The sequence below is a fragment of the Amblyomma mixtum genome, chromosome 8, assembly GCF_055824585.1.
Source record: "Amblyomma mixtum isolate Tamu chromosome 8, ASM5582458v1, whole genome shotgun sequence".
Classification (NCBI taxonomy): domain Eukaryota; kingdom Metazoa; phylum Arthropoda; class Arachnida; order Ixodida; family Ixodidae; genus Amblyomma; species Amblyomma mixtum.
Genome location: NC_143019.1, coordinates 108,842,561 through 108,866,101, shown reverse-complemented (window position 1 = coordinate 108,866,101; position 23,541 = coordinate 108,842,561). Strand labels below are relative to the sequence as shown.

Sequence of the window (23,541 nt, the reverse complement as noted above, 5' to 3'; positions counted from 1 at the left end):
ACCACCACATTAGGGGATTCGCCCCCGCCGCGGTGGCTCAGTGGTCACGGCGCTCGGCTGCTGACCCGAAAAACGCGGGTTCTATCCCGGCCCCGGCGGTCGAATTTCGATGGAGGCGAAATTCTAGAGGCCCGTGTATTGTGCGATGTGAGTGCACGTTAAAGAACCCCAGGTGGTCGACATTTCCGGAGCCCTTCACTACGGCATCCCTCATAGCCTGAGTCGCTTTTGGACATTAAAGCTCAATAAACCAAACCAAACTTTAGGGGATTCCCCACTATAAGCTGGATTAAAACCCACCATGAGCTAGAATGTCAACATGAAGTAATGACATTCTAAGTGATGACTGAGAGGTACATAAGCAGCCAAACGCAGAGGTAGATTGCGTAATATGGGAAGACCAATGTATTTGAAGGCACAAAAGAATTAGACATAGTAGAAAGGCTGAGAATTTCGTGCAAAGAGATAAGCCGGAGCTCGGAGCTTTCCTCTAACGATAATCATTATTGTTGTCAATTTAAAGCACCATGTAAAATGTTAAATGCTTTCTGAGCCAAACAAAGCACACTTAATGACACAATACAAAAAATGCACAAGAGTTCTTGAAGTAATCACTCTGACACCTGTGCAAAAGCTTGATCAATGTGAGCATTTCGATGCTACATGCTAACGTCACTTTCCACGAAGCAGCTTACTGAGCAAAGTGCCGTTATTAACCCTTTGAAGGTTTTTGCCGTATATGTACGGTGGCGGTTTTCTGTCCCGCAAGGTCTTTGCCGTACAGGTACGGTTTCGATCTTCCGTTTGAAATTTTGCGCCAAAAGAACAATGCGTGCTCACTGGGGGGTGCTGCCACCTCTTAGGACTTACAAGAAGTGTTTGAATTTTGTGCTGCTTTCTTACGGAGATAAGCAGAACTTATGTCTAGCTTTAGGGCGGCGGCACAGACTGCGGCAACACCCCTTTTGTAGTTTTGGTTTCGCCGCGTGATCGCAACGGAGTCGCGCGAAATTTGAGTTTTCTTTTTGTCAGCACTATCTTGCAGGGGCTGCCGAAGTTGATTTCTATCTTTATTGGCGCTGCTCTTAGCTTGCTTATCACCACTGCTCGCGAGGTATTCTCGCCCTCTGTGGCAACGCGCCTACGCGGTTTTGATTCCGCCGCGGGATCGCAACGGAGTCGCGCCAAACCTGTTTTCTCTTTGTGGGCACTGTTTTGCAGAGGCGGCGAAAGTTGACTTCTATCTTTATTGGTACTGCTCTTAGCTTGCTTATCACGGTTGCTATTCTATTCTATTGAACATTTTCCAGTTGTGAGTGATGCTGTCACCAAACTACTGTTCCTAATTTTTTTTTACTATTTATTCTCGATTATATACATTTTGTAGATTCAAGATCCGCAATAAAGTAATTTGACCACCTGGGAAAGTTTTCTTCAAAATAATTCGACCCTCAAAGGGTTAATGCAGAGCCTATTCCTTACAAATTGGAAATCTCACAGACAATAAAGGATGAAAACTTACCATTTGAACCTTGAGCATCCAGAATCGTTGCTGGGATTGGGGTCGCCACAACATCATTTGATGTGGCATAAATCAGTTTGCCCTCTGAAATAGTGCATTTAATACCTTATAAGTGTTGGGGTTACGACACACAGTCCAAACCCTTTATAACGAACATTCCACCACAAGGAAGTATTCCCGATCCCTCGCCAGTGAGCCATGTAAAGGCAATGCAATTATTTCCCCAAAAAACAATTTTCAGAGCGTGGTTTAGATTCAGCGAAGTTTTTCCGAGTAACTAGCCGATTCATTTCTTTTTACGCATCCAAATATGCCTCCCTTTTTTCGTTGCACCAAAAATAGCCGCCAAAGTGAGTCTCCACTTCGAATAGCACCGCTGACACAGCCTGTGGAATCGGAATTAATGCAACGACGTGCGTATACACATGCAATTTAGCATAAGACTGCCTGCGATAGTTTCGCCGATGGCTCAACTCTGTATTTGCGACCTGCAAATCTTGATGCGAGCTGGCATTCGGATGCCCCACCTTTTCACTCCCTTTGCTGTCGAAAGCGTGATGGAAATCAGACGTGCATTCATTTCTGTGTGAATTTATTCCGTCTACGCCAACAGGTAACAACGTCAGACCTTTTATGATAAGCAGTGAACAGTTCCAAAGCGCTTTCACTTAAGCCTGGAACCATGGCTAGCGGGCACAAAAGAACAAAAGACTCGAAAAAAGGCACCCCTTCTCAGCCTATTCAGGGTGAAAAAACCACATGAGCAAAGCCCGTTGTTAAGAGCGCGCGCACACCCCAAAGCCCTATTACTGAAACAACACTCACCAAGAATGTCTAATACTGCCCCAGGAGGGCCAAGGACAGAGATGTGGTGGATATAAACAGTAGGGTTATGCGACTATTTGAAATTTTCAAATATTGAATCAATGTCCTTGTATTTGATTTGCTGAATGAATCTAACAGTTCGTATTTAAAATTATTCGAAACAAACCAAATTCATTCTGAAGTTTCCAGATAGCTTTCAAATAATTGGTACAAAGTTTGAATAGGGCACACTGTACTTTTTTTTTCGATGACAGCTTCGAAAACAGAGCACACTTCGATGCCATGCAGCATGCTTCTGCTATCGGCCTGCATAGGAAAGAGGGTTCAGTGCCGTAATGCGGTCCATTCAGTAAACATCATTCATAATACTCATATATATAACCTTCAAGATTTGGCACCAAGACAAGCCCTGCATTCATGCCTGATATCGGAGGCATTGGGTCAAACTCTCATCCCTCAACAAATAAGATTTCATGAGAAAGCCGCTAGTTTGCACGCTGTCATCATAAGTAGCGAATAGTGATTTTCGAGTGCATATGACGTGAGGATCGTAGTGTTAACATAGTAAATTCGTGCAGTGTGGCACCTAGTGAAAATCAGTGCTGCTTCTTTCGACAGCTACAGCTACAACTCCAACACTTACACCACTGCAGCACTTAACTGTTCTGCAAGAATATCCGTTGCGTATGAATATTTGCACCAGTAGCGAATATACACAGAAATATTCGATTCGTATTCAATTCGGTATTTTTCACCACTCAACTATTTCTGTTTTTATAGCAGTGAATCACTAGCAGTCAGTTTCTATTTTCGGTAGACTGGTTTTCAGTTAATTGAAAGTTAACTCATGTTCAGTTAAAGTAGAGCAAATAGATATCAGCTCTTCCATAAGGGCCGTCTGTCCGAATATGACTTATTTTTCACCACTCAGCTCGTACTTGAATCGGTATTTAACTAAACTATTCGTATTCGTTTCGGTTTCGAAAAACTACTATTCTCACATCCCTAATAAACAGGCTTATGAAAACAACATTATAGACCAAAGCTGAGCAGAACAGCGTGGCGGTAGTTGGGATAAACGGCATCACAACTCCCATTTCTGCTGCTTGATCGCGACACCCGATACACAGAATATGCAGATATGGAAGTTTGCAATCGCAGGGGAGAAGACGCACAAAGCAAGTGGAAATGGACCTGCACTGCCATCGTACGACAGAGCGCTCCCATAAGCACCAGTATAGCACAGGCACTAAGCTCTCCTCTATTTATACATGGTGTATCATCTAAGACTTTAAACAATTTGTATAAATAGGTTTTTGTTCGCAGACCGCTTTTCTTGGCATTGCATTGTCCGCAGTGTAGTACATCACAATACAGCTAAGATGCGCTAACTAGCAGGCTGACTAACTAATACTGAATAGGTAACTTTTGAACTATTAACTTTTAGGCTCCATAATTATTGATAGGTGCATAGCCTACCTTAAGTATTATCCATATCAGCGTTTAGAATTTCAAAAACGCAGTTACCCTCAGGGCTGTAGCCCAACAAATTTTGGCTATTTCGACGAGTTCATGCACTGGAGAGGCTGCCTTGCCTGCAAGCTTTCGAAAGCACATGTATTTTAGCGTGATGCAGCCAGAATTTCTTGGGCCACAGTGCCGACGGCGACTGCACTTTCGAGATTCTAAAAACTTATATGGAGACTACTTATGGTGGGCTACATGCTTCTTAATATTTATGAAGGCTAACAGTAATAGTTAAAAAGTTAACGATTCAATTGTAGTAAACCAGCCTGGCAGTTAGCAGATCTTAGCTGTATTCTGATGTACTACACAGCTGACAATGCTATGCCGAAAAAAGCACTCTTCTAACTGAAAAAGTCTGTTTTTAAAAATTTTGCAGTATTAGGTAAAACACCCTGCACACATATGCTCAAGTAATGCTTTGGCTCAGGCTAATTCATTAATAATCAAAGATAGTGAAGTTCAACAGAAAGCAAGGACATAGAAAGGCACAGAAATGCACTAATCTTGTGGTTTCATGCGCCTTTCAGTGTCCTTGTACCCTGTTCCACTAAACTCTCTTCAAATAGATGTGCACTCGGGACAAAATAAAATTTAAATTGGTAGAACAAAACATGAAAAGCACGGCTCATAACACGTATGCAACAATAAAGTACTAGCAGTTCAAGCTCAGATGAGAGCGCGGAGACAGTAGTACGCTAAGGACCCGTTACGCAACGAACTCGCTCTATGGCACGCACACATAACCAAACCCGGTCATAATGAACACCATAATTTATTGGAATTCGTTCATATATGAAGGACATCAATATAACGAAACCTCATTTATAACGAGTTTCAGCATCATGTTCACTATACATGGTATTGTGAACAGCCGTGTGAAAATCTGCGGATGCAACGGCCATCAGTGTATAGTCGTTCTCATGCGTTCTCGCTAATGGCTCTCTTCTGTTCCGAATGTTTACTCAGCCTGATCCAGGCAATGTTAACTGCGCTGCAAATCTCTATTTTTTTTGTGCTGCGTCGAGTACAGCGAATGGTCATTTTATTGGAGAGCGGCAGGGCTTCCCACTGCTTTGCTGTCATTTTGAACACATTACACCTGGATCGCTGTACGGCGAACAGTTGCATCAAAATTTTGAAATGCAAGTCTGGGAAGGCATACAATTGAAGGTGAATATGTCATAGGTTTGAATCCCTGTCGCAAGGTAGTTTCCAACCTGACTAGTACATGCAAGCTATATGCAAAGAGAAATCGTATGACATTACCTGGAAAGCTGCACAACAAACGGCTGCACCAGAATTTTAGTATGTAACGTTGTCAGCAAAACTGGCGCCACTTGGAGGTTGGCCAGCGGCAAGTGTAATAGATGAACAACATGTACAGAATTGTCTAAAATGGCAGTGTACGTCTTACTGTGTACGTCCTATGGCCGCTCGACATCCCTTTATTTTTCTTGCCATCGCTGGGATTTTCTGTACCATCTCCAAGTACAAATACACACATACGCTATCCGTCGTAATGGGTCTACAGTCAAACACGATTACATCGAGCTCGGTGAAATCGAATTATCCCTTATATCGAAAAATTCTGAGCACAGTAAAGCTACAACATGAAGGTATAGGAAAATTTACTCTATATCGTACAAAAAATGAGCTATCACATCCGATTGATCAAACTTTGGGCAACACTAGGTGATTCAAGAAGCTGGCTTTCCCTCAACATGTGTCCGGGGATAAGCTTCCCACCATGTCCAACTGAACTTCAGGCAACTTCGGACAACTCAAAAAGCTCAGCACATATCCAAAAGTTAGCTTTCCCACACGGATGGCCCACGCAGACCTAGGACGATGCGGACTTTCCATGACTTAGTTGGCAGCCGCATACGCAGCCAACCAGAATATGTGTTTTTAGCGCATAGTGCGAGTTGTGCCCGCATTGTGATGCAGTCAGTAACAAACGCGGGTTAATGACGTCCTAGTCGAAATCGAGAAGAAGAAATGGGCTTGGGCAGGGCATGTAATGCGAAGGCAAGATAACCACTGGTCCTTAAGGGTAATGGAGTGTACTCCAAGAGAAAGCAAGGATAGCAGGGGGCGGCAGAAAGTTAGGTGGGCGGATGAGATCAAGAGGTTTGCGGGGATACAGTGGCCGCAACTGGCGAAGGACAGGGTTAATTGGAGAGACATGGGAGAGGCCTTTGCCCTGCAGTGGGCACAGTCAGGCTGATGATGATGATGATGTGATGAAGTTCACAAGTTCGGTGCATCGTGCTGCCATCGGCAATTTCGCATGGTTTTCGATGTCTGTGTGCGCGCGATGACAGCCGTAGAACAGTAGAACCCCCTGCTTTCCATCAGACTACAAAATATCAAGCGAGTTGAACGAGGTGAGAAGAAACCCGAAGTTACTTGCCACCAACATGGACGGACAGACGAAGCTTCGACCACTCGTAATTGGAAAAAGCAGGTCTCTAGAATGCTTGTAGAATGAGCTTTCGATTCTGTTGAGCAACAACTTCAATCGAAGAGTGTGGATAATCCGCAAACTTTTTTGCCAAGTGGCTGAAGGCTTGGAACGACGACTTGACAGGTCAAGATTGCCGTGTCTGTGCCCACCACTAGTTCCATCTTCACTTCCTGCTACTAGACGCAACGTCGGTGCTTCAACCCTTGGACCAGGGAATAATCTGCACAGTGAAGGTTGGTCTTATGAAACGTCTGACTGAATGTCTACTGTAGAAGCCAAGAACTGGAAGAGACCCAGAAATCGACCTCTTAGGTGCCCTGTCTATGCTAAGTGGGTCATGGAATGATGTCAAAAAAGAAACTATAGAGATTCCGCAGACGACAGTGAGACCATGGGAGAGCTTGCAGACGAAGACGTCATTGCTGACATCACAAATAATGAGGGCACCAACGATGCAAATTGTGGCGAGGACTGTGCCCAAGTGTCGAAGAGTGTGTGCCAACATGGTCCGTGCACTCAGCGTGGTTCGTCGCTATTGCGAGTCGACAGAAGGCTGCGGTCTCAGCTGTTCGAAGTCTATCGATAACATTGAAAAATGTGTTTCGAGGCAATGAAGATGAAAAAACAAAAAAAGTCACGTTTATTTTGCTCAGTGTCTAAGTGGCTATCAAAGACATTCATTTTTTTCCATCTCAGTATAAGTTTGTATGTTTCTAAATTTACTTAACATCTCACCAGGGGTCTTTAAAGAGAATTAAAGCACAGCCATGCTGGGAAATGAACAAAGGAAAGACAAGTTTGCCTTGAGAACCATTTGCTTAGTCAAACTTTCCAATCAAGGCATAAAGGAACTATAAACCCCAACATAAAATGAGACTGGATTTATTAACTACATTTCAGTGATGTTAAGTGTGCAGATTTAATATGAATAGTACACTGGGCTTCGGAGACAGAATTAACACAAACATCAAGCAAAAGAGGCAACTCGGCGTACGTTTTTGTACAACGTGAGTGATAATGATTCTGTGCCTTGTATGTATCAATATTTTTTCTGGGAAATTATAACTGTCGCAGTGCAAAACAGCACATACATACTCTGGCTTTAAGCAGCATGTTTGCAGTTGTGTAGGAGTACTAAAGCATAAATGACAAGAAAAAAACATCAAAACATAGAAGAAACATAGATCTAGCATCTTCCCTACAGCCAGTCCAAGCATGCCACACAACTTTGTGGCTTCATGCATGAAATCACACGTTCTGCCACTCTTGCATGAGACAGAAATTCATTACCTCGCTTAAAGGGAGACTGAAGCACTTTTTTTGAAAATCCGGCTGGCAGCGGCGTCCTACAGTTTTTCATGCTGTATGCTCGAATATCGCATCCAAATAAGGCAAAAACAAGCGCGAATTGCCTTTTTTAGCAGAAATATGCGGCCTGTGCCGCGGGGCACGCCGCACGGCGCGCCGCCGCCCGTGATTGGTCAAGAGAGGTCGTGACGTCACTTTGAGGACTGGAGAAGCTACCGATGCGGATCCGGCGCTGCGCTGAGTGCAGATTGCAGCTTTCCGTGGCGTTGTAAAAGCGAATATGACGACTATTTTTTTACTGACCTCCAAAGAAAAGGATACTACAGTTTGTTCATTCCACGTATCACCCGAAAGCAAAAAAGACACGAGCAAAAAATTCTACGCCTAGCACAAGCATACGCTAGCGTGAAAGACACGTATGCAGACCATGCGTAAAAGGTGCCAGCACAACCTCGGCTGGTATTCTCTGAAAGGAAGGGGTGCGAACAATACTCAAGTCAATTACCACCACCGGATGCCTCCTGGCTCGCCCAAAAGAGCGTCATCCTAAAGAAAAGGCCCAAAGCGCTGTATACAAAAAATCCTATTCTCACTACCCGGCGTAGGTTGGGGCAAGAAAGTATATCAAGGAAACGATGAAGCAGCACAAAGCTGATGTCAAAATTAGCGAAGCGCAGTGGCCAAGCACTGCGAGGCATGTGACCACAGGATATTGAAGAAATCATTGTGCACTGGAAAACAAGCTAAATACGCGCACAAGGCTGCTGCTTCACTCGTGGCGCGTTCAGCAGATGCCAGAAAATATTCATCGCTGCCTCGGAAACGTTCGCCCTTCTTAGATTTGCAGTTTAGGTTCAGTGAAGTAGTGGCCAACTATATGTGTGTTTAAAAGCCAAGCTAGCTGCAACTCGTTCGCTGCCACAACTTGATGAAGAAACCGACTAAAGTTGCGAGACATTTTTTTTTTTTTGCGAAAACTTGGTTGGCATTCGTTTCTCTGTTAAATTTGCATCCGAAATCAGAACGTCGAACGCTTTCATTTTAATCGCTTAGATACGATTAAACGAGATGCCGCATATGAAGAGCTTCAATGCTTGCTTGCTTTGCTTTATTGTGCTTTGCTCTGCTTGCTTGCTTGCTTGCTTCGACACGTCGAACCGAGTATAAAATCACTAACCGACCCTTGCTGAGCACGTCTAAGGTGGTCTGGCCGCACCTAAGCTGAGGAGAGCGACACATGCTTAAGCCTCTATAAGGTTTCTTCAGGGGCTAAGTGAGCATGTTTCTACTTTTAAAAGAGGCGCTTCTTCGGAATGCTGTCACGCCTCTTATGCGCGAGAAAATCGAAGGAACTGTGTCATGGTTCAGCCGCGCCTTTTCGACACAAATCTCCAGAGGTCACATTAGGGACACGCTCTGCATGTAGCTGTTCTCACGAAAGTGCTTCGAGCAGAGTACGCTTGCTTTGGTCGGCTTGAATTCTTCGTCAAAGCAGCGAGCGCTTGCGCTGCGAGCGTGTGATCTTGCGGAAAACAGTTGAAGACGACACAGTCGCGGGCGTAGTTGTTCGTCGACACGAAAGCAGAGCAGTACCTTGTGTTGAATCTGATTCTCAGGATCGGCTGACACGCTTTGTACGTCACAACGCATGCAGCACGAGAAACAACGCGCGCTGAAAGCTCGCTCGGGTGCGCCGAAGTATCCCCGGCTCCTCAACGTGACGTCACGTTGGCCGACATGGACGAGGTTTCCCTCTCCGCTGTTCTCCTCTCCTGCGGTCGCGCGGGGCGCGGGAGATTTAAACATCGCGTTTTTAATTGGTGATTGCGCCACCGTTTTGGCCAAAATCGAAAAAATAATTTCACAGACGTGATCAGCAATGACACTACTTTAAAACCCTAAAAAATTAGCGCATTCGAAAACCGCCTCAGTATCCCTTTAAATAAAATAAAGATTATTATAGAGCTCAGCAAACGAATGCCAAAGTCACTAAACCACTGCAGCAGGTGAATAAATAAATCTACAGAAGCTTCGCATCAGAGACTGATACCATACCAAGTGGAAATGTAATACACAAGAATTTTGTTGCGAGTATCCCACGAAAGCTGCGCAAACAAGACATAGTCGCCAACAACCACAGACATGTCTGACATTCTACGACAAGTGTAGCGTTCAAAAACTTTCACAGTTGCAGCAAACACTCACCCGCTCGAAAAATTTTAGACTTGAGGATCTTTTGAAGATTGCTGTTCAAAGACCGGAGCTCCTTCACATCTCGTGCCAAAGCGTCGTACTTCTCTTTGAGGGCCACGTGGATGCTTCTTGGTACAACATCACCGGGACCGGCCACGGTCAGCAAACTCTGACCCTGGTTGTTGTTCAGTCCCGCTCCGTCCAGTTGCTCCAGCTCGGCTGGCAGCACCCTACTCTGCATGGCTGTGTGAACTCTCATGGCCATAAACGACAACTCGTACTCGCGGAGGACCTCTTCGATCAGCCGCTGCCTCTGTACTGACCGGGCATGATCTTCATCTTGTTGCACTGGTGAGCAAGGCGTCTGCAGTCCAAAGAAATGTAAACACTTTTATAAGCGCATTCCATTCCGTCCTGCTGAACTGACGCTTTCTTTCACACATTTCTGCCACACGTCACCATGTCATTAATTTCTAATTTGCATGTTTAATCAAAAATAGCATCAAGCACAACTACTGCAAGAATGTGGCAATAAATTATTGCATCAAAAATTAATACACAATGAAAAACAACTCAGTGCATGAATAAAAATCCAATATTGAAGTACACCACTGGCAGCAAATCAATTGCCAGGTACCATCTCTACGTGCTTACCTCGCAAAAAAAATCGCAAATCGCAAAAAAAAATCGTTATTTTGAAAATGGCATGTTTGAAATGTACATCCTGTCTTCTATCCCTGGGTCAATATTTTTTTCTGTAATTCCACTTTGTAAGGTTAAATGTGCCAATCTCGGATTGTTTTTCGTTGTTTTCTTGAAACACAAATTTTTGACAGTTCGCTGGTTTATAAGAAGGAAATAAACAAAATTTTTATTGCAGCATGCAGCTAAATGATCAAAGTATAGAATGTTGGCAACTGATTTCTCGATTTTTGGTTGCAATTTTTTTTGTGCACTCTAAATTAAACTGCTCGTCAACCAGTCCTCCCTACAATGAACTTCAACAAGTTGTAAAGTAACTAGTATTGGCTTAATCAAAAAAAGTGCTTCCTACATCGTATTCCTTGTACTGTATATTATCTAGCCACACGTTAATAATAGTTTTCCGGTCAGTGTAAGCTTTTTTTCTAATGTTCTTGCAAACAAAGTATTGAAAATGTCTAATATCCTGAAAACTAACTGACATATCAGGATAGTAGTCACATATTTGAAGTCAGCATACAAAACTGATCAAGACTGTGCATTTCATTACATTTAGTCCAAAAATAATGAAAAAGTTCCAAAACCCATTTCCTCTTAAAGACAGAGAACAGTTAAGGTGATGCTGACCAAGGGATTGCAAATTCATTCACCCACAGCAGATCGGGCATTTTTCATTTCGATTTTCACTTCTGCTACCTCTATCTAACGCTTGCGATTGTGAACTGCACGCATTGGTATCGGCATGACCAAATGAACGCCGTATCTCATTACAATACAGTATTATAGGATTTGCATTGCTCTCACCCACGCACAGAACCAAGGTGAAGTATACAGTGACCAAAAATGCCTGTTGTCTCTTCCCTGAATAAACCATGCTTGATCATGTAAGGAAATATTTGCCAGGATGAGCACGACACGCATGGCATATGAGGTATGCGCCATATAAGGAGAGAAGCTGAAGTATGTAATTCTTTACATCAGCTTTAGCAGCACTCAAAGAATGGAAGAGATGCACACACCACTGGCACAAAATATGCTGAGAAACTTAAATAAGCTTGAGTTATGTACCGGTGTTATCGTCAGCTTTCTTTGACTAGTTAACTTCTTGTAAGAAAAAAAATGTGTGAAAGACATTTACAGGGCACTAACTGGAAATATGTGTCAATAAGCTGCACGTGTGTTTGCAACTTTTTGACTGCAACCGCTTTCATGAGCAAAAATGTGTAAGTGTTCAAAACTTAAAGTTTACAATCAATTACACTCAACTTGGACAACCTTCATCTTCTTCGGAGCCATTACATGCTGTCTCACATTTACACGAGGAACTAGGAGTGCATGGTTGTCACGCTTGGAGAACCACTGTCGGCAGCAAGAATTGGTGCCTCAAGGCACACACGCGATGATAAGAGTAGATAGCCATGCTTACTGTGCATGTGCCTTTGCTGCCGATTTTCCCTGGCTGTCAGCGGCAGTGCTTCCCAAAGCGGCGCGGTCATGCACTCCCACGTTCCCTCTAAGATCGAAACAACCTGTACATGCCAGCAGGTAGTTAACGCGGTAGCCGGTTTGGCCGTAGCCACTGAAATAGCTTCAGTACACTAACGCTGCAGCAAGAAAAGCAGCACAACATTTCTGCAGGAATCTAAGAGCCTTCTAAAAGATACTTCTGTCAAAACTGATGCCAAAAATACAACTGACCGCTTCTTCTTTGTTCAAAAACAGTAATATACTGTACAATGTGTGACTCACCACAAAACAGCCCTGAATTTCTCCATCCCATTTTTTTTTAAATTTGAGCACTACACTGAGATTTCAAAATGAAGTTTTCAGAATTGCTGGAAAAAAGCTGGCTGGATGGGGAAAAAACTGAACCTGAATGTGGACAACTGAACCAGTGACTGAAATAAATGGTGAGAAAGACACCAAAAGAGAGGAGTAAGCTGAAATCTGCTCTAAAGCAGAAGACTGGAGTGTGTGCATGTTTAAAGAGAGCACAGCCTCATGATATGTACCTGACGTCCATAATGGAGCATGCACTTTTTTTACAAAGGCACATTTGTTTGTAGGTCAAACAAAAAAAATTTCCAGGAACTTCTCAAGAGGTTTCACCAAGACTGCCCACCAAACACGGTGTTGCATTTAAATGTTTGTGAAAAAGCCTCGAAAAAGAAAGAAAGGGCGAATGCATTCTTAAAAGCAAAAAAAAAAAAGAGAACTCAATAACACTGACATTCTGGCTCCTGCAAAAAGGTCTTGCTCGTGAGAATGCTGCTCGATAAGCTTTCATGCAGGAGCGTATTTCATTTCCATGCTCCTTTTCGTTCATGACGTGATGAGCTTTTCCAAGAACCTTACTAACTGCATTAAGCCTGCATTACGGCTGCATTAAGCCTGAATGATTAGAACACTTAACGATCACCACTAAAAAGAGGGCTGCCAACAAGGGGAAAGAGAAGCTAGCAGAGGCCCTCGCTATTCGAGCTTCATGACAAAAAGTGTGCTGGAAGTAGCATGTTTTCAAAGACTAAAGCACATTCTTTTGTTCATTATACAGTTGCGTCATCCGCATCACCAGTGAGTTTATGAAATGCGGTGAGTGGTATGAAATGCCTGAAATGAACATTAACAAAGCATACTGAGGCGCCAGTTGGCCAGCCTTAACACTTGAACAAACATAACGCCTGAAACGTCAGAAAAAAGGAATAAAATTCAGGAGGCACTTTGGCTCTCTCAAAGTGCTGCAAGGCGAAAGCCTTTCCTGGCGCACTGTTTGCGCTGTACTGATGCTTTATTTAACTACACACTTTGACTACACATCTACAACAACACACTCTGAATGCTTCTTTAGCACGACTCTCTCTCTCTGCTGCGATGAGTTCGGTTGAGTCCACGGCTCTGCTCGCAGTGATGAGGTATGTAATGTGCTCACCCACGGACGCCTTACGCCCCCTGTTGGAGCAGACGACAACTATTTTATTAGTTGTCGTGTGCTCCAAAAGGGGGCATCAGGCATCCGTGGGTGACCTCATTACTGCGAATCCGTGCACTCTGGCGTCACAACCATTTCGACTGAGCGAAAAGAGGGACATCTCTGCTGACAACCTTCTGTCGACAACAATGAGGCATTAAAGGCTGTCGCCTTAAAATTGTTAAAACAAGCCCTGGAATGCTGAGTGTTGCCAGACACTTCTCCATGAGCTGAGGAGATTATTATGTGTAAAGGAAAGGCGCAATACTAGCCCGTCTGGGAGCAGAAGGCCTTGAGGGCAGGAATTATGCGGTAACTGTCTCATTTTGGGTTGACACACTGAGAGAGAGGGAATGAAGGAAATAAAAAAAATTGGAGGGGACGCTCAAGCTCAGCCTTGAGGGTATGACGCGATAGTGTAATAAGTCAATGACCATATGTGCAGAAGGTCATTCTCTACTTTACACCCATAGATCCCTGGGAGTCCTCCTACCACTCCTGGCACAGTAGTGCAGCGGTTAACACTCTCGCGTAAAAACGACCAAGCGCTCAGTCAGTAAGTATGAACTGTATACACCGGGAGGATATTGTTCTAGCAAGCTGACTCCTAAAGCTCAGTACCAACAACCCACAGACCAAACCCATCGACTCCTAAATCTCTGACCATTGTCGTCAATACCAAAGCAGTGCAGGAACAGGAACAAGCAAAGAAGCACAAAAAGAGGGCTCCGCTTTTTTGCTCATTCGCGTCCCTTTGCAATGCTCCAACATTGTATCATAAACTTGACCAGACCAAGCATCCATTTCGACTGCCATCAACCATAGTCCTACCTCGCTCCTCGCCGATCCATTCTGCTGGCGGATGGCAGGCCTCCAGGGTCGCTGTGCTTTGAAGGCGGCCATTTCTTCCACTGTATCTGCACACAACAGTAAAAGTGCTCGGAATGCCAGAAACAAACCAGCTGTAGTTTTCGCCTCCACAGGAAAGTCAACCACGCCATTAACAAAGACATCGAGGACTAACTGAAGTAGGCCTGTGTTGATAGATAATTGCTTTCTAAAGTAGAATACAACTTAAAAGAACAGCAGTTGCTAACAACGGGCCAAAACCCGCGGCACCTTGTATTACTCCACTGGCCAATTGCAACAGTAAACAAAATCAGCTGTAATAAAGAGAGTTGGGGTTTGCTGCCCCAGCGACTAGCGCCGACGAAGGAGACGAAGAAGATAGAAGATGAAGCTGACGAAGCTCGGGAGCGCGCTTGCGAACGCTGGCCTGCTGAACAGCACCGCTTGAACAAAGACCGGCCGTTCACACTAATTGTGCGAGTCGTCTCATTACACTTGGTGGAGGTGCTGCTTGCTCTTCTCCTGGAGCTACGCCACGATGCCCAGGCTACCAGGCTCTACCACGACATCCGAAACTTCGGCCCAACCTGTCCCCACCGCTGTCATCTGTTCCAGGGCCGTCCGTCAGCGCGACCCTGCGATTTTCAGCGGCACTGACGACACCGATGTAGAAGATTGGCTGGCCTCCTACGAATGCGTGAGTGCTTACAACAAGTGGGATGACGTCGTAAAGCTCACGAATGTCATCTTCTACTTGACCGATGTCGCCAATTTGTGGTTCCGCAACCACGAAGCGGATTTTACTACCTGGGCGGCTCTAAAAACCAGCCTGACTGACGTCTTCGGCTGCCCCGCTGTCCGAAAACTTCATGCTGAACAACGGTTGCGCAGTCGTGCCCAGCAGAACGGCGAGAACTTCACGAGCTATATCGAGGACGTCGTTGATTTGTGTAAGCGGCTCAATCCATCTATGAGCGAGGCTGACAAAATCCAACACATTATGAAAGGGATTGAGGACGATGCGTTTCAAATGTTGTTGTCTAAAGATCCCCAAACCGTTTCCGACGTGGTGTCTTTGTGTCAGAGTTACGACGAGCTTCGCAAACAGCGACATGTCACCCGCCGTACCACTTGCTCGGACTACACCATTTCGAGCTTGGCAGCAGGCAGTCCTGCCCACGATCAGCCGGCACTTCTTCAGCACATCAAGCAGTTTGTGCGGGAGGAAGTCGCTCGTCAATTATCGCTGGTTACCTGCCAATCCACCCCGACGCCATCGCTGTCGCCATCTATTCAGCGTGTCATCCAGCAGCAGGTAGATGAGGTCCTGCCGCCCACTAATCCACCCCCTCTGGTCACTGCACCGCTGACATATGCTGAAGCAGTCACCCGGCCACGCCCTCAGTCGCTTGTGCCTGCTTATTCGCCACCTGTCACCGTGTACCCTCAGCGGCAGCTCGCCCCTGCACTGCCACTCACTCACCATCCTCTGCCTCGCACCGGTCCCCGCCCTATGAATCCGTGGCGTACCCAAGATAACCGCCCGATATGCTATGCTTGCGGTCTCGGTGGTCACGTGGCCCGCTGGTGCCGCACGCGCGGATCCGGTTCTCACGACTACGGGCGCCCGCCGACGTATGACGTTCCGTTGCCTTCCGTACCTGTCTCTTCTGCTCTGCCTCCTCAGAATCCCTCCCCGTCTAGCTCCGACTCCTACAACCGCAGCCATCGGTCGCCGTCTCCTCGACGCCATTCGCTCTCTCCTATGCGCCGCCGGTCACCACCCCTCCAAGCGGAAAACTAGGCGCCGCAGTTCCGGAGGCAAGAACTGCGCCGTCGATGACCGTCTCAAGCCCTATCACCGCTCCTACGAATGTTATTGAAGTGATCGTTGAAGGTGTTACTGTTGACGCGCTCATTGACACTGGTGCTGCCGTGTCCATCATTAGTCGCAACTTGTGCCGCAGACTAAAAAAAGTGATGACGCCGCTTTCGGACCTTTCGCTTCGCACCGCCAGCGCTGACCCCATTCGCCCTCTGGCAGCGTGCACTGCCCGCCTCGTCATCCATGACCTCTCCTACACCATTGAGTTCTTCGTTCTCACCCGCTCCTCTCATGACATCATCCTCGGGTGGGACTTTCTGTCCGCGCATCACGCCATCATTGACTGTGCACGTGCTGAAATTAATTTGTCGCCGCTGTGTGATGCTCTTCTGGACGCCTCCCCTGTTACCGCCGCGCCTATTCTCGCCGCTGATGACGTCGACGTGCCAGCTTTCTCATCTGTTCTCGTGCCGCTGACTTGTGCTGCCCTCTCTGACGCTACTGTCCTTTATTCACCCTCTCCCCTTTGTGCGCACCGAAAATCTGTCATGCTCCCTCAGGCCGTGCTCACACTTTCTGTTGGTTGTGCCGCCCTGTACGTCGCGAACCCGTTGCATTTCCCCACCACTTTACTTCGGGGAGAATCGCTTGGCACAGTTGATGTCATCGATCTCGACGACGCTTCTCCTGTCCTTGATGAGTCTGCCGCCCATGACATCAACGCCCTCACTCCTCCCGCCGACATCGCCGACCCGTCCTCCTCGGATATGTCTTCCCATTCTGTCGATGCCGCTCTACCACCTCACCACCACGCCCAGCTCATTGCTTTGCAGCAGCGCTTCCGCGCATCCTCCGACTCCCCTCAAGCACCGTTGGGTCAAGCACCGTCAAGGAATTGCTCAGCGATCGGGGTCGCGTCTTCTTGTCCGGCGTCATGGAAGCCCTCCTTCGGGAGTGTCATATCGTTCACCGCAGACCAACGGCATGACCGAGCGCTTTAACCGGACCCTCGCGATATGATGGCCAAGTACATTTCTGCCGATCACTCAGACTGGGACCGAGTTCTCCCTTTCGTTACCTACGCTTACAATTCTGCAACGCAAGCCACTACTGGTTTTTCCCCGTATTTTCTTCTCTATGGCCGCGAGCCTTCCTCCATCATGGACACCGTACTCCCTTACTGCCCCGATTCGTCCGAATTGACCACCGTCTCTCAAGCCGCTGCGTATGCCAAAGAATGCCGTCAACTGGCCTGTTCCTTTACTTCTCACGACCAGCACCGTCAGAAAAGCGCCCGCACCGCTTCCCCCGGTCTGCCGCCGTCTTATGATCCTCAATCCTTGGTTTGGCTTTGGGTGCCCTCCTCCAGCTCGGGGCAGTCTACAAAACTGCTGAGCAAATACCAAGGCCCCTATCGCGTTGTTCAGCAGACATCCCCAGTTAACTACCTGATCAAGCCCCTCACGCCTTCGTCTGACAATTGCCGCCGCGGCCGTGAAATTGTGCACCTAGACCGCCTGAAGCCCTACTACGACCCAGCTATCGTCTCGAGCCCTTAGGCCGCCAGGATGGTGCCTTTTCGCCCCGGGGGTATTGTAATAAAGAGAGTTGGGGTTTGCTGCCCCAGCAGCTAGCGCTGACGAAGGAGACGAAGAAGATAGAAGATGAAGCTGACGAAGCTCCGGAGCGCGCTTGCGAACGCTGGCCTGCTGAACAGCACCGCTTGGACAAAGACCGGCCGTTCCCACTAATTGTGCGAGTCGTCTCATTACACAGCTTTTTTATTGTTTGACAATATCAAACAATCTCTGTATCAGAATTCTAGAGCTGATAATTTTTTTTTCTTGTGATAAGATTCTTGTTTAGGTAACAAGAAACGTTTAAGCAGTGGACTACTTTTTCGTCGTGGAGGAATTCTGTGCGCGGTGGCTGAACGTGGGCGGAGCTTCACTGCAGACTTAAGTTGTACCCGACTATAATGGTAACAAGGCTAGATGCACTCAAAGCAAAGCTTTTGTTAAGCAAAGAAAAGGCCAAAAAATGAAGTACTAGTACTGCCCTCATCGGCCATTTTGGCAAGCAAGCTGTGGTGATGTCAATACAGTTTCTTGCGAAGAGATCACCGAGGCTACGCTTAAAGGCCATTCACCGTCAAATAGTGATCACAAAGGCCCTTTTTGTTCTTGAACCCACTAGTTTAAATCGAGTACTAGAAAAAAATATGTTGCATTTCTAAATCGAACTTTCTGTGCAGTAAGTTAGTCTTTGCTGCTGAAAGAATTTCATTATAGCCATAAGGTGATGAACAATTGATCTTTAGAAGGGCAGAAATTCGACGGAGTTGTCATAGTATCCCTTTAATTAGAAATTGATAGACAACCTCAAATTTGATGCAAATTGAATGCCTCTGCATACTTTCAATGCATGAGTGCTTTCCTTATTTAGATTTCACTCTCAATGTGAGTTGCGATCACCAGTGTATGACAGAGAGACATGGGAACACTATAAGTGGATAGCAAATGAAATTCCTAAACCATGCGCTGTGCTTTGTCTTGTGTCAGCAAAAAGCTGTGACAGTTAACTTTGGTATCTTGGCAAACTAAACTGCGTCACTAAGTTTCAATGCAGGAAGGGGCCTCAACCCATTCACTTCCAATATCAACAGCTGCAGAAAACTTGCTGCAAAAGAAGAATAGCAAAAAACAGGTCGATCAAGATCACAGGAAGCCCACTCAAGTGATACCACATGTTCATAAGGTATCCCAGAACCTAAAAAAGATAGCAAGAAGATACAATGTAGATGTGCTTTTCACAGCTCCCAGCAAGCTTGCAAAAATATGTCCAATGATGGTAAAAAAAAGAAAAAGCAAGTATCCGCAATCAAGCAGCAACTCTGTTTCACACAGTGCACAACTAACCTAGTTTATAGCGTTCCCCTTTCTTGTAATACAGTATACTTTGGGCAAACAGGACGTTGTTTTAATGAAAGAGCTAGGGAGCACTACAATTTGGCCAAGGAAGGGAAGAGTGGGCATTTCGCCATACATTGTCGTGACTGCAAATGCAAACCCATATTTTGAAAAACCAAATTTCTTGGGCGCGGGAAAGACCAAGTCGAAAGAGAGATTGTGGAGGCATACCATATTAGATTAGCAGGCAGTCAATGTGTCAGTTCACCATCTTTGGTCTTGCATGATAATGAAATAGAATTTTTGGAAAACTGATTGATTTCCACATGATGATCAGTAGGACTGTACATAAGGTTTGGTTTTTCTATAAACTATCAGTTGGAAGTGCAGCGCTCGTCCTGTTGTGTTTGTTCTCTCTTGTTGTCCCCGTTTCGTTCGCGCTGCAACAGATTTTTGTATAATGTATAAACACCAACTAGCCCAAACTTTAGTACATGACATTTCCCATGAGCCTTATGAGTTGTTTGAAATTCCCGCGCGAGGTGATGCGGCTGTGACATCATGACCCTACATCGCCCCCGACGGAGAGTTTTCTATAACACGAGCTTCTTAACTCTCTCGCGTTAGTACAGCGGCTGTCATCGGGAGTGTGACGAGTGCCACTTCGCAGTTCACATGCGTCAAGATTTTTCACAAAGAAAAATTTTACTTCCTCTTGATGTTCGATAGTGTTGAGAGCCGGATAAAATATGAAATTCTTGTACGCGACCTTTTCAGCACAGGTTATTGCTCATTCTTTCCAGCAACCCTGGTTGTGCTGTGCCATCGCGGAAAGCCCGCGGAACGCTGAGGACATCTCCATCCAATTTTTGCTGTCAGTGAAAATCTGTTCTATTGCTCTTTAAGGCTATGCAGGTGTTTATTTGGCAGCGGAAGATACACCTCTTGCTTGGAAAATTCCATTCAGGTGTTCCTACACTCAAATGAAAAAGCCCGCAACACTTAGCCAAGTGGCTGGGACGGCTTTTTTTGTGTTTTTCTTAACTGTTTTGCAGGGCCCAGTGCAAGGCTATAACAAGGCGAGAAAAATGTAAGCAATGAGCAAGACAAATGCAAGGCAGTTTACAAAAAAAAAAGACAACATTGCAAGAGAAACTATTAAGGAGATGCCTTATTTATTCATGTACTTGTCTTACCTTGAAATACCTTCATTATGAAGAAGTATGTGAAGGATGGGCAGTCACACGTGGTGAATTATTGCTTCCACCAAATATTTCATGCAAGAGTAAAACTACTAAAGTTTATCAATTCAACACCTTGATTTTGAAACACAGACGCTAGCCATGCCATGCATACAAATGTTGACAGATTATTCACTACACACACTGAAACACGCAAACAATAATGCCCAAGATCTTAAAAGTTAATAATACTTTTACACGGCCTGGCTTCTACAGTGTTGTCCGAGTTTCTTCACTATGTCCTCACACAAGCTCAAAATGAAAAACAGTGAAATAAACATTTGCATACTGTCAGCTATTTATTTTGTCACCTTCCACACATCATGCACACAACCCGAGAATCTGAGTGTAAGAAAGGGTAAAATGATGTGAATAAAAATATGAATTATAAAAAACTTTTTGCAACTGGTTCACATTTGTAAAAATTTTACTGTAACTCCCCAGAACCACAAAGAGCAGCCTTCTGAGCTGAGAACCAGGTATACATGGCACCGAAAAAAAAACGGTCTTCTCACAGTTTGCTAAAGGTTATCGACAAAGCTTTTGCAATAAGTCAAAAAACAAAATTTAGATTTCAGACAAACTAACCTTTCCCACATAAAGATGAACAAAGTTACGGATTTTTAATTCTCAACTAAGCGCGGCAGATGTTATGAAACCATTCTTTTAGTGATTAAGAAGAGGATAAAAATAACAAACATATAGGAGGTATTCACTGAGGCCGCGCTACCAGACGGCGCGAGCGTCGTCGCGGCAGGCGCGCCATGTTTGCGGTCGTTTCAGGCCAGCTCGCGCAGTGTCACGGTGCGCCGTGAGGTACCCGGAATGAACTGTTAGTGATCCGGAGTATATTTGTACGTTGTTGAATAAGTCAGCGACCATTTATCTTTGTGGAGCGCGTATTCTGCATGAAGTTTGGAGCAGAATTCTTCTGCGCCGTGATATAACCGAGCTGCCTCAACTCGGCAGCAAAACTGGCTGGCTGCGCTGCACGCAAGAACGTACACGACTTGCAGTTTTTAATATCAGTTGATAACTGTCAGCTAGTCATGCAGGGCACATCATGGATAAACAGCACGATTAATTACTGAAATTCCAGAACTGCCACCGCAGAAATTGATAATTCAAGCGCCTAGCTGTAGTCCGCGAACTGCTGACGCTTCTCAGACGTACGGTCTTTCAGCAGAAAGGCAAAGCGTCATAGCTGCCTTATTTACCCGACAGAACGGCCAAACAAATACTGCCATGCGCTCGCAGCACGAACGGCAGACACAGCGAGAATGTTTTGCAGTTTTGATTGTAGCTACGTAGCGCTGCTTCGTATGCACAAGACCGTTTTCGCAGCAACGCAGTGTGCAGCCATTCCGCTAGATTCAGTTGTAACACGTCACTTTCAGCAGGTAGAGATGACAAGTTAAGCTACAGCTAAGTGAACAGACCCTTCGAATTACTCACCTCTTCAAAAACGGCACTTCGGCCGTCGGCACCGCGGACGTCGGCACCCACAACACGACTCTTGGACTCACCCGCTTGTCAAGTAATTGCACCCTCTCATATGTTTATATCCTTTAATTCCTTGGCCTGCCAGCAAACTTAAGCCGGGCACAAGGTGGGCCTCGATACCGGTGAATTCAACGCGCGGCAGCAGTCTTGTATACGTCGCACACCATGCAGGTGCCTCCGCATTCCTACGAGGGGTCGACCTTTTCACAAAGTAGAACCTTCTGAGCGTGCCCGCTCTTTTCTGCTTCGCACAGTTCACGGAATATTCACTCAGTCAAGCGGCGGCACGGGTCGGACAGAAATTAAGTGCGGCGAGACGCGAAATACACTCACATTTCACCCATCACCAGCTATTCAAACGCTGCGGCTGGCTGCGGCGGCCGCGCGCGCGCGCGACCACCAACATGGCGAATGCCGCGCCGGCCGCTAGCGCCCCTTGCGGATGACGTCATGTGAATACCTCCTATAACAACAAAGCATCTTGCAAAGCATGTATGAATGTTCTTGCGCGTATAATACGCTCTCCTGATATTTACTAAATCAGCTTCAGCCTTTTCATACACGTTATACAAACTGGTTATGCCAGCGAATCTCGGACATAAATCAAGAGCTAGGTGAAGCCACAAACCACGCAGACTTCCATCCCACGGCATTCTAATAGCCACTGCGTGACAAGCGTCTGACCCCATACGAAATCAATTGTATATGTTACAGGAGCTAATTAATGCTTTCAGAAGGAAGAAATGTTCGTCATTATACCAATCCCTCCTGCACACTAGAAAGCCCAGTACAGAAAAACGCGCGGCCACGTCAGAAAGATCTGCTCAAATCTTCGTTAGATTGAAAGCGCAAGCTCCCGTCTTCCAGCGGAGATAAAATTGTGGTTGCGTGCTCAACATACGTGAGCCACTCAACATGAATTACTTCCGAAGCGGACCTGCATGCGCCGTGTATCTGTGACGCCGAGCATCCACGCAAACAAAGAGTAAACAACTACGATTCTCAAAAGTTGGGTGGCAAAGTTGACAGGCCGCCACTGTGAGAGGTTGCATTCCACAGCGACGAACGGAAGCTTAGTGTTGTGCACTGCTGTAGAAACGGCGCACTGAAAACATCGAAAGTAAGTAAACTTTAGTTGCACGTTAGTAACAACTGTTGTTGCTATTTGAAGACGCAGATCGGGTTACTTTCATACTCTCCAGCTAAACTCTCGTAATGTCCAAGGAACAGTTGACAAACTGATCGACAAGCAGATCTGCGTTGTCAACTGTCATTCGTAATCCAGCCGCGCAACGCACATTCTATTGCTTCCATTGCAATCGCTTAGGAGTAGATTCGGCAGCGTACCTGTCATGTGGATGATCTTGGCGTTGAGGTATTCGCAGACCGAGTTGTCTCCATTGCAAGCGTGGACGCGATAGGTGTCGGACGGATGGAAGTCATCCGGGTCGGTGGGGTCGAAAGGCCTTTTTGTAGAGTCCCGGTGCTCTACCTGTGTGTGTTCAACCACTGTCGTCCGCAGGGTAGAATCATATTCGACGTACACGAACATCTCGAAATGTGCGTCTCCGCGAAAACAAAGATCCGCGCCAAAGCGGCCAACACGTGACAATGTTTAACGCGCAGATTGCGACGGTACAATAAAAAGAACATTCTTTCGACGTCGCAGTTAGCGCAGTGGTGGCTAGACTGTCCAAGCACA

The 23,541-nt window shown here is 45.9% G+C and overlaps 1 protein-coding gene across 2 annotated transcripts in view; it reads right to left on the bottom strand.

Annotated features, from left to right (window-relative positions):
- LOC149333851 (uncharacterized) overlaps positions 1 to 23,522 on the bottom strand; it is a 72,512-nt gene extending 48,990 nt beyond the window's left edge. Inside the window, exons 1-4 of one of the 2 annotated variants that reach the window (XM_089558819.1) lie at positions 23,187 to 23,522; positions 14,344 to 14,429; positions 9,855 to 10,206; positions 1,523 to 1,606 (exon numbers count right to left, since the gene is read on the bottom strand). In XM_089558819.1, the coding sequence (XP_089414945.1) occupies positions 1,523 to 1,606; positions 9,855 to 10,206; positions 14,344 to 14,429; positions 23,187 to 23,391 (727 nt within the window). In that variant the 5' untranslated portion in view covers positions 23,392 to 23,522. The remainder of the gene's footprint in view (positions 1 to 1,522; positions 1,607 to 9,854; positions 10,207 to 14,343; positions 14,430 to 23,186) is intronic. The other variant, XM_089558820.1, reaches the window with a different exon arrangement.
- Positions 23,523 to 23,541: the final 19 nt, after the last annotated feature.